Source organism: Strongylocentrotus purpuratus, unplaced genomic scaffold (assembly GCF_000002235.5).
Source record: "Strongylocentrotus purpuratus isolate Spur 01 unplaced genomic scaffold, Spur_5.0 spur5_scaffold_16, whole genome shotgun sequence".
Classification (NCBI taxonomy): Eukaryota; Metazoa; Echinodermata; class Echinoidea; order Camarodonta; family Strongylocentrotidae; genus Strongylocentrotus; species Strongylocentrotus purpuratus.
The window spans coordinates 27,014,468-27,030,054 of NW_022145601.1; the positions used below are offsets into that span (position 1 = coordinate 27,014,468).

The 15,587-nt window shown below is 35.5% G+C and overlaps 1 protein-coding gene across 1 annotated transcript in view; it reads right to left on the bottom strand.

Annotated features, from left to right (window-relative positions):
• Window positions 1-2,159: 2,159 nt before the first annotated feature.
• Window positions 2,160-15,587, bottom strand: part of CHRD (chordin) — a gene marked incomplete at its 5' end in the record, with an annotated part of 40,332 nt that continues 26,904 nt past the window's right edge. The window contains 16 exon segments of the mRNA NM_001110245.1: window positions 2,160-2,660; window positions 3,990-4,083; window positions 4,592-4,689; window positions 5,623-5,691; window positions 6,085-6,184; window positions 7,544-7,668; window positions 9,896-9,992; window positions 10,358-10,543; window positions 10,925-11,038; window positions 11,447-11,703; window positions 11,959-12,115; window positions 12,378-12,488; window positions 12,623-12,732; window positions 13,158-13,308; window positions 13,618-13,703; window positions 14,145-14,291. Of these exon segments, the coding sequence (NP_001103715.1) occupies window positions 2,572-2,660; window positions 3,990-4,083; window positions 4,592-4,689; window positions 5,623-5,691; window positions 6,085-6,184; window positions 7,544-7,668; window positions 9,896-9,992; window positions 10,358-10,543; window positions 10,925-11,038; window positions 11,447-11,703; window positions 11,959-12,115; window positions 12,378-12,488; window positions 12,623-12,732; window positions 13,158-13,308; window positions 13,618-13,703; window positions 14,145-14,291 (1,991 nt within the window).

Sequence of the window (15,587 nt, forward strand, 5' to 3'; positions counted from 1 at the left end):
TTACTGTTGAAGGCCTAACAAGGTAGCAACAACTCCCATCTTTTAACGTCTTTTGGTATGACGCGGCCGGGGTTCGAACCCACGACCTCCCGGTTGTGAGGCGGATGCTCTACTGACTGAGCCAACACTCCGATAAATTCACTTAAACAAAAATACTGTATGTTCGTTCACATTTATTAACACACGTTAACACGTCGCACTAGTAAAAAAAAAAAAAAAAAGAAAATATCAATAGTGTGTAAATAATTGTAATCAATTTGAGATATATCATTTCGTACAAAAATAAAAAGGAACTCATCCTATGCTAACACGCTTAGGACTTTTAAATATCATATTTTGCTCTAATATTTTGTACAGATATATTATTGAACGTAAATGCACTGTAAAACATTTAATTCTTAACCGCAGAGAACAAAATATTCTAGATTTATCTAAATGTACTTTGTATTCATTATTTTAATTGTGTATCACGATGTTAATCTTACACTTTACTTTCTACACATAAAGCACAAGTATGATTAAAAATAGAAATCAAAGTTATAAATGTTGTCTATTTTATGTTTGCGAAATATTCACGAATACATCTTTTACTTTGGCATTTGTACAGAATAAATAACACATCTATAAATCTCAACCAAGTCTTGTACCCATCGAAGAGGAATCAATAGAACTTGAATACAACCAACAAATCATGATTGCGAATGCATTTTGTGACTCAATGTAAGGAAAACATGTTAGACAAAAATAAATAAAAAGAAAATCGCAACATTAAGGAACACGTATTGCCTTGATGCACTATTAAATACTGAAGTATTCGGTCTATAGGTATTGATTAATGTGTATCATAATACTACTAAGATTGTTTTTACATCGTTGATTATCAGTTAAACTCTTGAACACCTTCAAACAAACGCATATAGTATATAGTTGATTGTCAAGCATTTTCAGTCTGTATATTGTCTTCATGTTGTCAAGATGTGCATAAATGATGAGCAACGCACGTTTTCAAATAAGTTATATATATTTTCTCATTGTTCGAAATTATTTATATTTAGCACAATCTATTAAATATTAAAGGAGAAAAAGAAGGTAAGAATGTTGTTACGATTTTATACGTATGAGTAAATAAAACGTGTTTAAGATACGAATAATTTTATCAGATAATATATAAAGTTATTGCTTTTTAATACAAAATATTACATAGGGAATGTGAGGATTATCTTTTTAATCATATGGTTATTGGTAATACTTTATACTACTGTTTTATTGTCAAACTACATTCCAAATCTGTCATGTAGACTATGTCATCTACTCATCTTATTATTTATTAATATTTCTCGATCAGTTTTCTCAATTAGTTTACGACCTATCACACACGTTTAAGTTCAACATAGACAGAAACAAACCATAATAATATTTTTTTCTCCTAGATACATGACAGTTAGTGTTATATTATTAATATCATGTTCCATTCATTATGTTACGTTTACCTTGTGAACTTTTTCAACATTAAAAGATAATTTAGTTTTAATCTGAATAAAATTTACTTCACCTCAAGACGATTTTGTATCAGCAATTTATTTCGGCTTCTACTCTATTTTTGCATTTTACAATATTAAAATACTTAGTTGACAAATGAGGGTGGTGGATCTTACAATAATTTAAAAATGAAATGAACACTATGTCCTTAAAATCTTCATTCCCAATTTAACAAATTAAAAATTGTGAATATATTTGGCAAAAGTATAACCTTGATCTAATTAACTAGTTTAATTATCCTGTTCAAGATATCCTTTACTTATTAATGAGATGAAGCAATGTTCGTCAAAAATGTTATTGAAATAATATCTGATGAAACATATACATTTTGTTGATTCCAATATTAGAGGTCAGAGTTGTATTTGATACTTTAGCAAAGATATTATTTTTAGATAAAAATCATATCTCACTTCATTCATTCCTATTAAGGTCCTCATAAGTAAACATGTCACTCTATCACGATGATCTGATTTTCATGAAAGCCTGCGACATGATGAGCTACCAATCAAAATCAACTGGATGCTTCCGTTCGTTGTGCGCACGTGTCGTTTTAACGTTCTTTTGGAAGCATCGTAAAGGTATTGATGTCATACAGTGATGCTTTGATTTTTTTTCTTTCATTTTTTCTGCATCAATTTGAAAGTTCAGTACCCAATCTCTGTCCCATGAGGCAAACACTATCATAAGTGTAGTTTTTTTTGTCAGTCGTCTCCACCTTTTCAATATCACGTGATCATTCAACTGCTGCATCCGGGTTACATTTGTCCGTTAAACTTGCAACAGCTGACCCCTTCCATTCCTCTGACATTGAGGATGTCGGCATCATCTTCACACCATCTTTGGTGATCTCACAATCAGGCGGTTAGGGACTCCAATCAATAGTCATCATCTTTTGAATGTCCCTTTCTGTTCTTCAACCCCTGCATCTCAGGAAAGGTGTGGCACATCCACAACAAAATGATCTCAAAATGTCTCTTTTTGAAGGTGGATATGGGGCTATCTAAGGGTTCGTGGGTGAAAATGGGCGCTTCCCTATGACAGTTTTTCTTTCCTCCGTGATTTCTTCTCCGCAGAAATCTCTAATATTGTTGGTAATGTTGTGGGCACTGTTAACATGTCTTCTGCAAAGAAATAACGGTAAAAGATAAAATGTTAGCAACATTTAGCAAAATGTATACATTTTTTACGAGAAATAATGTATTCATAATGTATTCATGCTTATGAATGCTTTACCTTCCGAGCAGTGCATTTGTGTATTTTTCTATTTCTATTAACAAAAATGTATTTATTATTCAAATACGAATGGATTTTGTTTATCCATTTCATTTCATTTGCTTTTTCTTTCTTTCTTTTTTCCTTCCTTTTTTTTTTTCTTTTTAGAGAGTAATCCACACAAATAAAATCTCTGCCTTTTAGAGCATTTCTCGTTTTCTTTGAAATTCGACTTTATGATATGCTTATACATTCTGTATTCTAAATGCTTTGATTAATTGTCGACATTTAAATCGATTAATATCAAACAAGCTTCATTTTCTATGTTATATCTCAAATGTCATTTGATTTTCACTTTATGTAAGGATTTTTTGCATGTTTTGATTTAGCTATGAAATAGAATTATTTGAATTGAATTGAATTATTAATATCTATCAGAAGTAGCTGACAAAATATAAAGTGTACAAGCTTTGAAGATTCTCAATCTGAATACCACAGATAAAGAATGATTTCCATTACATTGCTCTTCATCTACTCATAAGCATGCCATAAGTCAAGTACATACAGTTCGTTATATAGCCCTCTCTCTCTCTCTCTCTCTCTTTTCCCCCTCTCTGTCTCTCTGTGTCTGCCTCTTTCTCTCTCTCTCTCCTTCTCTCTATCTCTATATTCCTGTTTTTTTTATCTTTTACTTCGCTTTACAAAACTTCTCTCTCTCTCTCTCTCTCTGTTTTCCTCTCTTTTACTTTGCTTCACACCACCTTGTTCGGTTCCACGCTATTTTCTTCATTAGGGACTTTTAGATTTGCGTGGACAGATACATGTGACGTCCATTCAAGGCAGTGCATTAAAAGGACGTCGATCGTAGCAATCCACATTGTCTTCGTGCAAATCTAAAAGTCCCTATTGATACGAGGATCACTGAACATAACGCAGGCTGATCCCTCTTTTCTCTCTTTATCTCTTTATCTATCAAAATATCTGTATCTCTCCAATCTTTCAAACACACACACACACTTACCAGGTACATTGTCTCTTGTTCTCTCTTTCTCTATCTTACTGTTCGTCTCTGTTTATTTCAGAGAGTTTTATTTCTTTATTTCTTTTACTCGTCACACTACAGTATTCCATTCTATTCCATGCAGATCTTTGCATTGGTACAAGGCTCAACCAAACAGTATAACGCCAGTTCGTTATTATTTGGACATGGCTGATTTAAACTCACTGCAATATCTTACCTTTACATCTTGGGCAGCATTCGCCTTTAGTTCTGATTGATTCTTTACAACTAAGCTGAGGACAGGTTCTTCCCTTGCATTTCGCCTGACCATTCTGTAAAAATAAGATATCAGTGTGATGAATAAATGTGATGATATCGTGTTTTTAAGTGTACAGTCCGGACAGGAAACGTGAGGAAATCAAATCAGGAAATACATTCAAGAGAACTCTAGGGCAATTTCAAAAATTGTTTCACAGACTTTTAACGGTTATCGTATTTACCCATTAAAAGTATTTAAACGGATATTGTCAAGTCTTACATAATTTGTTTGGATTAAGTTATCCTGTCATAACTTTGATATCTATGTGTAAAATATAACATACTGTGGTCTTACAAACACCAAGAACATTCAACAAAAACAATCACTTCATATTATGTGACCACTAGGATACATATTACAATAACGCTGGAGTTGATAACTTCAATATTTCATGCAAATACTTAACATGACGTCACAGTTATTATATTGACACTTAAACTTTTTCTGGGTGAGACAAACATTTCCAGTAGAGCTTTGAGGAATGGTGGACATTTTCCATTAAGGTCAAAGGTTAAGCTTACCCGACATCTACATCTGACGCAGCTCATTGTACCAAATGGTGACACAAGAGGGTGCCATTCAGCGCCATTTCTATAAAATTCACCGAGGAAGGAACATCCTACAAAGAGAGGAGGAAAACGAGAAACATGCGACATGTAAGCACTGGGGGTACTGGGGAAACAAGTGAGCATCACACAAGGGACTTGGAGAATGTAATCGAAAGAATGGACAATAGTAAATAAAGACACGAAGAATCAGACCAAAGAAAGAATTGAGAAGAAAGAGTTTAAATTAGCGGTTAACAAAAATAGAGAAAGGGTGTTCAGATTTAGAAGGACAAAAGAACGAAGAACAAAGAATCGTGTGTTAAATTTATCAGTGTATATGAGGTAGATAGAGGAAGGAAAGGGATAAAGAGAAGAGGGGGTGACAGACATATACAAATCATGCCTTTTACACGTCATGAATGCAATTGTACATATAGGATGTTTGGATTTAAAAATCACCTTTTCATATTCTTTCATGCAAATACGTAACATTGTAACAATGTAACTAATATACAACATTTTCGGGTTCACAATGTACGATAAACAACATTCAGCACTTGTCGATGAAATCCATTCCTTACATATAGTATACAACACGAAAATTGATAAGAGTGTAGGGAAACAAAGGGAGAGAGGGTGATAAAGAAGGAGTATGAGTATAAGAAGAAGAATCAGAAGAAGAAAAAGGAAAAGAAATGAGAAAAGAATACCAAAGAAGAAGTAGAAAAAGGAGGAAAAAACGAGAAGAAGTTGATCAAAGAAGGAATAAACAGGATGAAGAAGAAGAAAAAGAAGACGAAAAGCAGACTACATGACTTTATGAGTATGAATTGCGCAAAGAGACAAATAAGTACAAGAAAGTTATACAATCACATACTTTTATACACTTTCATTCGTAACATCTGCTTTATCTCGAATTACATATGTGTAAACATTCAAAGTCCTGGCAGGGTCCTGTTTAACATATTTAGTTCGATTTTAACATGCAGTTTGAAACAACTTACCTTTTTCTACTTCATCTGCCTGCAGTAATGTATCGTCCATTGGTGGTTGTGGGGTAGTTGGTTCTGGTTCTATAGCAAGTTTAAACAAAAAACAATGAGCTTAAAGAATACAGTACTGCCCTCTGTTTTCATGCTTGGTTTAGTTTGTATTTAAATGATATTTAAAACACTTCCAAAGATTCATCCATATCTTGCTTTTGCTATGTTATTTTTTGAAATATGCGACACTGTGATACAAGGTGCGTAATTGACGAATATATGACATCTGTAGATCAGTTTAAGCGAAAGCAAAACATTATTTCTCTACTGAACATAAAACATAAAAAATTATTACAACCTTTGTTAACGGTTAAACTTACACATACTCCACTACCATCAAACTATAATGACCACTACTATACATTGCACCGGGGAATGATTCTAGATAAAATCAGATTTACCAAATTGAATAATAATCATTACCTGGACAAACTTGACAGCAATCATTAGCGTTTAGTCGAATTGGTTTAGGACAATCCAATGACGGACAGGCGAGTCTTGAACAGTTTAGGTTGCCACCCGGCTGTAAGGCAAATGAGAAAATGAAGACAGGCACAGTAAGATTTTTGACCAATGGTAACATGTCAATAATCAATAGTGATAGTATTGGTTTTCACGAATATGGTGAAATATATTCTTCTGTGACGATAGGAAGATGGATATATGCAAAAACATTCATTGCTTTATGAGAATTTGAATACCTTCATTTTAACATCTTGGAATCAAATTAGGCTGTAGTGTGATGAAATTCCACTGCAAGTCAAAATTACACGAGATACGGAGCATGATATTGAATTAAATTTGCGAGCGAAGGTATATATATACATGATCGTATAAAATTGTCCCCCAAACAGTACATCAGAATCACGGCTCCTAATTTATGACTTAAATCAACCGACCAGGTTTGAAGCCGTAACATGAGAAGTATTGCTCTAATTCGTTTGTGCAACATTGCCCACATTTACATTTCTTGTCAGAAGCAAAATAAGCATGAACAGTCGACAATGGAACACATGTATTATAAAATCAAATATAATAACCAACATCACGTCATATTCCAGCAAATGAAACAAAAATAATAATGAAAAGATAATAATTTCAAGATGTAAATGAAATGCAGTGAAAAGACATGATACTGTCAGTGAAAAAAGGCAGTTTTTTTTAATGTTTTCTTCTTTTTCTCTCTTTTTAAAAGAGATGATATGATCACATGTCCATAACAATGTAAAATGGTCGTCATAATCATGACAACAACAACAACAACAATAAAGTATAAATAAATCAAACAGATCTTTATCACAAAAGATAACTAAAAATCTTTTCACAAATATCACGCTAGATTTCCATTTTTATTTTCGTGTTTGCAGCAATGAAACGAAAGCATAGACCATGTAACTCATGACGTTTGTCGTGAATGTTTATAAAATGTTATTGAAGCTGATGGAAGACACATTCTTTTCCCAACACTTCATAAATGATTGAATAAACAGGAAGTGTATCTCTTAAAGCTAGTTGAAAAGCACATTGTTTTTTCCTCAAGTATTTGTTATAGGCATGGAAGGACTAAATCATGTGTACACTGCCCACATTCTCTCCAAAATATTCATCATAACAATTTTAAGGCATAGGCTTGAAATTTGTCTTTTCCGTTAATGTGAAAGGAGTAAGTTCAGTTTAAAAGAATTCTGCTTCTCCAAATATCGTCACAATAAATCATCACCAAAAAAGTATTTTCGCAAGAATTCCTTTGAATATGTCTTTCATCGCTCCCTGCTGATCTGAAATGCATCACACACGCAAACAATTGAAAATTGAGAACTCATAGAAAATGGAAGAAAAGAATATCAAGTCGTTTGAAATGAAAGGCTTAATCCAAACTAACCATGCAAGTACATAGCACGCATCTAGTGTATCCGAATGGGGGAATGTACGGGTGCCATTGGGTCCCGACGCGATGTACCTTTTTGTCACCCTTAAAATGGCAGCCTGGCTCTTCCGGCTCTTCCGCTGTTTCAAGTAGAAGGGGGAAAGAAATATTGAAATAAAAAAAATCTAATAAACATGCGATATCAATTAAACAAGATAAGTTTTGTTTACCGGACAAAAATATCCATACTATGAAAATGCGTAACGATAAACAAATATTGTAATAAAATGATGACGTGGATCCTCATATTGGTTGAGAGGGTACACGTGACCAGGCATTTATTTTGCCTAACACGTAATTTTGATAATGACCGGTCATTGGTATTTGTCATAAGTATAAAATCATGTTAGAAAAAACAAATTTATAAAACAAATACAACATCATCTTATAAAACAAATAATACACAAATTTGTTCGGAAATTTAGTAAAATTACCCACACTCGGTACCTTCGAAACAGTCCAAACGTCCTCTGCTATACCGCCTCGGGCGTGTTAGACTATTCCAAAGGTACCTTGTGTGGGTAATTCTTACTAATGCCCTCACTGCTGTGTATTATTTGTATAATAAACGACAAGTCCGGCTGATTCTTTACTTCTTTAACATGTTTAATGCAGCAGTTATCATATTATCACATGTATTTAGTTGTTCTTAGATTTTGTTCGCTATTTGTTTCTCTTAATATTATTGTTTGTTAATTGTGTATTTTTTATACGTCTGAACATGTATGTATACTTATTGTTTTTTATGAACCACATGTGGAAATAAAACTTGAACTTGAACTTGAACTTGAAAGTTAAGCTTAAACCATGATATTTGCCGGTCTTGGCCATAATACCGTACCGTATCTTTTTAAATCATCGTATAGTAATCGGAATGATTCTCTGAATTATTGCCATACACATAATATTTAGAAAAAATAGCATTAGAAAATATTTTTCTTTCTTTATACAGTTATCTTCTGCCGACAGAGACTTCAAATATCGATTCTTTCCGCCGACAAATTGCTCAATGGCTATACAATTATAGCAAATAAAAAAATATTTGTAAAATCACTGCTTTTCTGCAATTGGATACCTGTATCCAATTTAACACTCATTTTGCAATCTCCGTTCATTACGTTGAATAGTTTCGATAGCCTGAGGGCATAGAATTGCAGTATACAATTTTTATCATCGTCCATTTTGGCACCTTTTCTGCCTCTCGAGAATTTCTCGTGAGAATTATGCGAAAGTATGACATTGACCTTATTTCTCTTTCTCTCTCCCTCTCCATCCCTTTTCCCGTGTATTCCCCCTCCTTTCTCCCCTCTCTCTCTCTCTCTCTCTCTCTCTCTCTCTGTCTCTCTCTGTGTCTGTCTCTGTGTCTTCTATCACTACTCTATCCTCTCTCTTTCTCTTTCTGTCTCTCTTAATTCTACTGAATCCCTGTCTGTCTGTCGTTCTGTCTCATTCTCTCCCTCCCTCTATCCTTTTCTTCACCAAATGCCTTTATCTCGTCATCCACATCGCCTCGCAACCCATCTCCTTCTTCCTTTGTCTCTCCCACTCTCCTTTATAGCCATCGTACCCAGGGTCCTCTAATCATTACCCCGCAGATCAAACATGACATTCTTTTATTGATTGCTAGTGAAAACATTGAAGATGCGATTGCACTCTTCAGCGTCGTTCCCATTGCCCTCTAATAAACATCGAAGTAGCGGTTGTGCACCGCTACACTGATTGTGATTAGCACTGAGCCATCAGATAGCACATAATTTAAACAGAGTGGGGGTGGGCAGTGCTGGCGACGATAGGGGTACGTGAATTACCCCTGACAAGGATTACACCAATAACGGAGCTCTTTCCCTCCCCGAACTGGCACTTCAACACCCTTTGGGAAGACAGTGAGGAAGCGGGCGTAGATGTCGGAAATTAAGTTAATTCAGTCATTGCCTAATACCCCCTGCTTTAACAAGGCTTAATCCTTGGGTTTCGATTGTCTACGAAGCTGACACAAACTTCAATTAAAATGAAAGTTTACACTTTCATCGGGGGTCATACGAGTATCCCATACCCCATTCCATATAAGATCAATGAGCGTGACTTTGATGTACTAATTACAACAAGTTCATGCAAAGTACGATTACATTGGAATGGACCTTAAAATCCTAAAACCAGCAACATCATCTAATAAGTAAAAACACAAAGGAAATTCTAAAGATATAATATCCAACAATTGAAGATATCGTAAAAATAAATTGAAGGATTGGTTTTATAGATCGACAATATGAATTGTGAAGACAATTCAAGATGAAAGGTTGAACTTACGTTTCGGACACGATGGACAGCACTCACCAGGAGCTGTGACGGGGTTGTCACATGACAGCTCTGGACAAATCACAGGGTCGCAGATAGTCACAGTTTTCTGTTGAGAGGAACATGGCAAATAACGATGAAAATTAAGATCAAATGCTGATATTAGAGGAACTCTAACGAAAAAGTAAAAAAAAAGACTAATGAATACATTGATTACCGATAAAAATCATCAAAGACAAGTCCATGAAAACAAGAATAAGGATTCAAATATTACTTCTTGTATAGCACATTTCACTTTATTATGATGTAACGTTTTCAAATTGATTTGAAAAGTATTACTCTGCTTCAGCTCCAGCAGCCGTTATCAGTGCACAGTGCGTTAAGAACAGCATTCTACCAGGTTCCTATTTACTACACTTGGGTTGAGAGTGGCAAATGCAGATTAATGTGTTGCATCAGTCTTTGTAACCCTACCTTGCAAGTGCATGTGGTGCAGTTCCTGTCGTAGTCCGGTGACCAGGTCGACATCGGAGCATGATATCGACCTTCGAAGAAGCACGAGTTTGGGTCGTCATCGACGTTAATGGCGGGCATGGGATCGTTGACGGGGACGAGGTTGTTACCATTGGATGCACCATGACAAGTGTTAGGCAGGATGATCTGATAATCAAAGAAAAATAACATCATTATTATTATCTTTATCATCACCGTCATCACCATCATCATTACCATGAAAATCAAATTCATTCGTATTATGCGTCTGGGATCAAAAATTCAGTCATGAGTCTCACCTTAAGTCGCATCCACATTTATTTCAGCTGACACATTAAAAATAATGCCGGTTTCTTCGTTTCTTCTAATGAGTTCACACCAACTAAAGGGATTGTAGTCAATAATCATATGCTTCAACATCATCAGCCTTTAAGCATTTGTACGCACTATCTAGATCAACTGTGCACACTCATAATATCCTAACCCAATCATAAAGGTTTTCCGCAGCACTCAAGCGTTGCCAATTCAAAGAAGGATTTTAAAACTCACCTGTCCTCTGATTTCGCCTTCTCGATGGTTCTTGGTACTGATCTGAATAAAAGCTTGTCCCCTGTCCATACTCTCCAATAATCCAGGATTCACGTCTGTTAACGTACCTCGGGCCTAAATGGGATAGATATAATGAGAACATTACTACAAGGCAAATACTTAATAACTTGCTGAAAATGTTGAAATGTTCGCAATTTGCCACCACTGCATCAACTCAGATATACATGTAACGGTGCAAACATTTTCATATGGGTGTTTATTTATCTGTACATATGAAATTTATCTCTTGTTTCAGCTGAACAAATTAATAATCATAGTTATCCCAAAAAGGGGATCGTAACGTCAATTGTAAAGAGTCTAAAGATGAGTATAGACTCAACAGAATGGAGGAAACACAGTTTATGGTGAAATTCCTGTAAGTTATGTCTTTTGCACCGTAACTATAGTTTATGAGAATGAGAATGAAAATAAAAGCAAAAAGTTTTGAAATATCTTTCGACCTCTAATTATGAGGCTACTTACGCTGTTTCCTCTAAAGGCGTTTAGAACTAAGCGAACTCGGCTCTCCCCAGATTCGATCTCGCCGATCTCAGCGTAGAAGTGAGGCGTGGTCGGTGGGCTGTCAGTCCCGATGTCGTCTTCAGTGAGGCTGTTTAGTCCTACCACGGCGATCTCGTAATTGAGGGAGCATTCTTCATCGAGTAAGAGCCAAGCATGACCGGCTGCTCCAGTCTCCTGAGCGGGATCCATGAGGGACCCCGACATCTGGATTGGCATTTCTTTGGGAGTGAAATGAAAGATGGGTAAAAACACGAATAGTAGATTTTTACTTGGAAGATAAATTTGGACCATTGCACTCGGAGCAGATGAAATAATAATAGACTATTAAACGTGGACTACAGTAGATGGGCGGCAGCAGTAGGATTTGGATACTTATTTGCGTTTTATTTATCTTCTAGCTCTAAGCAGATGAAATAGTAATGACTATTCTACGCATCCTTAAGGAGCGGCAGCGGTGGGATAGGTATACTTACTTGCATGCCTTCTGATGTGACCCTGGTATGGAAGTTGGACGATGCGTCCACGCAGCTCCGAGGTGGTGAAGGCGCCTGTAGCTACATTCACATATAGCTCACCGTGGAGAAACATCTGGACATCACGGAGCTTGGGTCGTAGCCACTTGCCCTGAGCCTGCATCACAAATGGGAAAGAGATTCATAAGTTCATATTTCAACACTTCATTGTATTAGTAATGGCCTTTGGATTCAGTGAACATGGTGACGTTTAGTGGTTGGCATTCTTGTCAGGAGAGTTCGGGGACACCATTTAAAGGGTACCGCTTTTCGAATGTTGGACGAAATATTCTCCTGTAAAAATATATGAGTGAACCTCCCATGATATAGCCATTCGTCTCATAAATTAATCTTAAGCGAAAATGCCTGGCTTTGCTTACCAGTCCATCCCTATAGTTTCCAAAGATATCAGCCACGATCTTCCGTCTGTTCTTGCTCGGCATCTCGATGGTGATGGCACTGACCTCTGTTTGTAGACCAGTCAATCGAACCTTGACGAGTAAAAAAAATACAACGAGTTATAAATTTGTTATTTTCGAATCAGTAGTGGAAGTAAACAATTGCAAATTTTAGCAGAGCGGTTACAATAATATACAAAGAAAGATGGATGAATAAAGGTATTTACCATGTAATTGATTGTCCCATCATCATCCAGGGTGAATACCGCAGATCCACTAGCTCCAGTGGTCTTTGATCTCTCTAGAGCTTGACTACCAGATAGTACAGCGTGAATGCCTGCCAATGATTATACAGACAATAACACATCAGGATTGATTTTCTTATTCATTATAAAAAAGAGCACATGCTATCACTAAATTGATTTTGGGGAGATGATATTCTGAGTGCCAATTAGCTAGGCTTAATGTAGACTCTCTTGCAAATTACAGGTTAGATAATTCGTCAGACATTTTTATTTTACATAATAATATAAAGTGAAAAAAAATCAAAGTCTAGTTTCAGAAGTGTAATTTTTATTGTTACTATTCTCCCTTTTAAGATTTACAGTTGAGTTTATAGTATATTATTTATATATATATATATATATATATATATATATATATAAATGTAATGAAATGAGATAAAACGAGTTCTTATACTCTATGTCAAATATGAATTGAAAAGCTTAAAGACAAGTCATGAAAATTGATAAAATGACTCACTGTTGCATGTTCGAAGGGGTGTGATGCTGCCGACCAGCATTCCTAAGTCACCCTGCTCTTGAACCGTCACCCTCATCTTCAGTTGTCCCTTCGTGATCGCTTTCTTTATTGTGCTGGGAATCGATTCGAGCACATCCACCACGTCGATGGCCTATTTAAGTTTGGAAAGAGAGATTGTATTACAATATTGAAAAAATGAAAAAACAGATGATTATTCTGTATGCTAGCAATGCATCGATGTCTTTCAAAATAATCATCTCTTAAACGACAATGCATATGAAGAAGACGTGAGATAATTAGAACGTCATACTTAGATCATTTACATTTTCAATAGCAATTGCAATTATATTTTAGTTATCTACAATCTTGCTTTTTGTTTTTTTCTTCTTCATGTTACAAATGACGTCTACTAGTCCTCCTTTAAAGATTCGAAATCGTTAACCAGAAAGAGCAAACTGACCTCGACTGCGACAGTGACTTCGATTCTCTTCAAGACATCGTTTCTCCTCGTGATCTCGATGACGAGGTTGACATCCTCTGTCCGTTCTACAATATATAGATGGAATAAGATGACAAATTTAACAACTATTTTAGAATGTTTAAGTAAATGTAGACCACCTCTCAGAAAGGATGAAGAAAAATATTGAGGCAAAGAAGAACAGAAATAATCAATGAAACCAGAATGAGAATAAAATGAAGTAAGGCACAATTCAAAAGAAGAAGCAGAAAGAGATATTTACGTGTGCAAATGAGAAGGGAGAATAGCTTTGAATGAAGATATATTATATTGACTCTTTTTGAGTAGCACCGATAAAGTAAGGGAATGTCCTCTTAGTAGACAATATGAAAAAGGTGAAAGGATAAAGGGAACAAAATCATAATAATGCTGGGTATATGAAAGAATGAATGAGTAACTGAAATGCTAAATGAACATGAAAGACAGAGTAAAAAGTTCATGGGTTTACTTTTGAAGAGGTTGTTATTTACCTGACTCGACCAGTCCATCGAGCAGAGCGGCAAAGTTGAGGGTGTTACCATTTTTGGAGGAAGACAGCATGACCAATCCTCCCTTTCCTAAGGACCCATTGATGGGACCATTGCGACGCTTCGGCGTCAAGAGAACACTGAAAGATTCTATGAATAATAACAGAAATAAAACATAATTTCCTTATTGTTGTTATTGATTTACCATAAAATAATACTTTAACCACAAAAGAAATGTTGCTTTTTAGAAAATACATAGCTCTGACGTCAAAAGCATTATGCGCAATCTATACAAGTGTAAATGACTTTATTTAGTAACTACAAATCATCAACAATTACGTTTTCTTTGAGGACCACACAAGTAAATTAATTCGTGATATAAAATGTAAACCGTTTATGACATGACAGAGACTGCTGGTACAGATTACCAATACACTCATTGAAAACGTCTTTCAAATCATCATTAATGATGTGCTTTTTCACCCATGACACTTCCATATTATTTTGTATAATCTTTAATGATTAGATCATCTAAACTCATGAAATATGGCAAATGGTGTAAACAGGATGAAAGCATTAAAGCACATCAAATTGGCAGCAGGTCACATCGGATTAAAAGCATGAGGCTCCCCCTCTCCATTCTAAATTGAATAATAGATAACTTAATCAAAGGGATAATCTATTAATATTCCATCTTTTTGACAGGTAAAGAACCCCCCCCCCCCGTACCAAAAATTAAACATGGCTCCTTTTGCTTTCTTATTTTTGCTCTGTCAATCGACATTACAGGATGTTATTTTAAAAATCAGTTCTGTTCATAAACAAAGCCGTGCCTTGTTTTGTAAGAAGGCCTCACTTCACCTACTCTAGAAATGATCTCGTAAGTTTCGGTATTTTAAGCCACTCAATTTTATCGTCAATGAAAAACAGAAAAATCACCAAGTCATGTCCAAAATTATACCGCCTCGCGATGTATCATTAGGTAAGTGGCGGGTTCTCTGACGGAAATGAATAAATGGTTAATAAGCTAGTCTCCTCCGCAGTGGATATAGTTTGGCCACTGTCTCACCTTTTCATTAAACGAATACAGGATACTTTTGCATACAAACTGAGTATAAAGTCAACTCCACAAATTAAATGCAAGTTTCAAATACTCGATCCTTATGCAACTTTTTGTGTAAGAGCCCCCCGGGCCAGTTGCAATAAAACGTAAGTCAAATTATTAAGCAGCTTCATGAAGCTTCATGAAGTAAGAATCGGCATTTTTGGTGGTGAAAACCTTTCACATAACACTTCTTATAATAATGCCTAGGAAGTAGGAGGAAATGTTTTCCATTGACCCTCAGAAAATAAAAGACCAAGTCCAGGATCGAATTTTAAGACCAACCGATGTGTATCTACTGGAAATTGTCACTACCAGTTCAGAAGTATTAATGAAAGAGATTG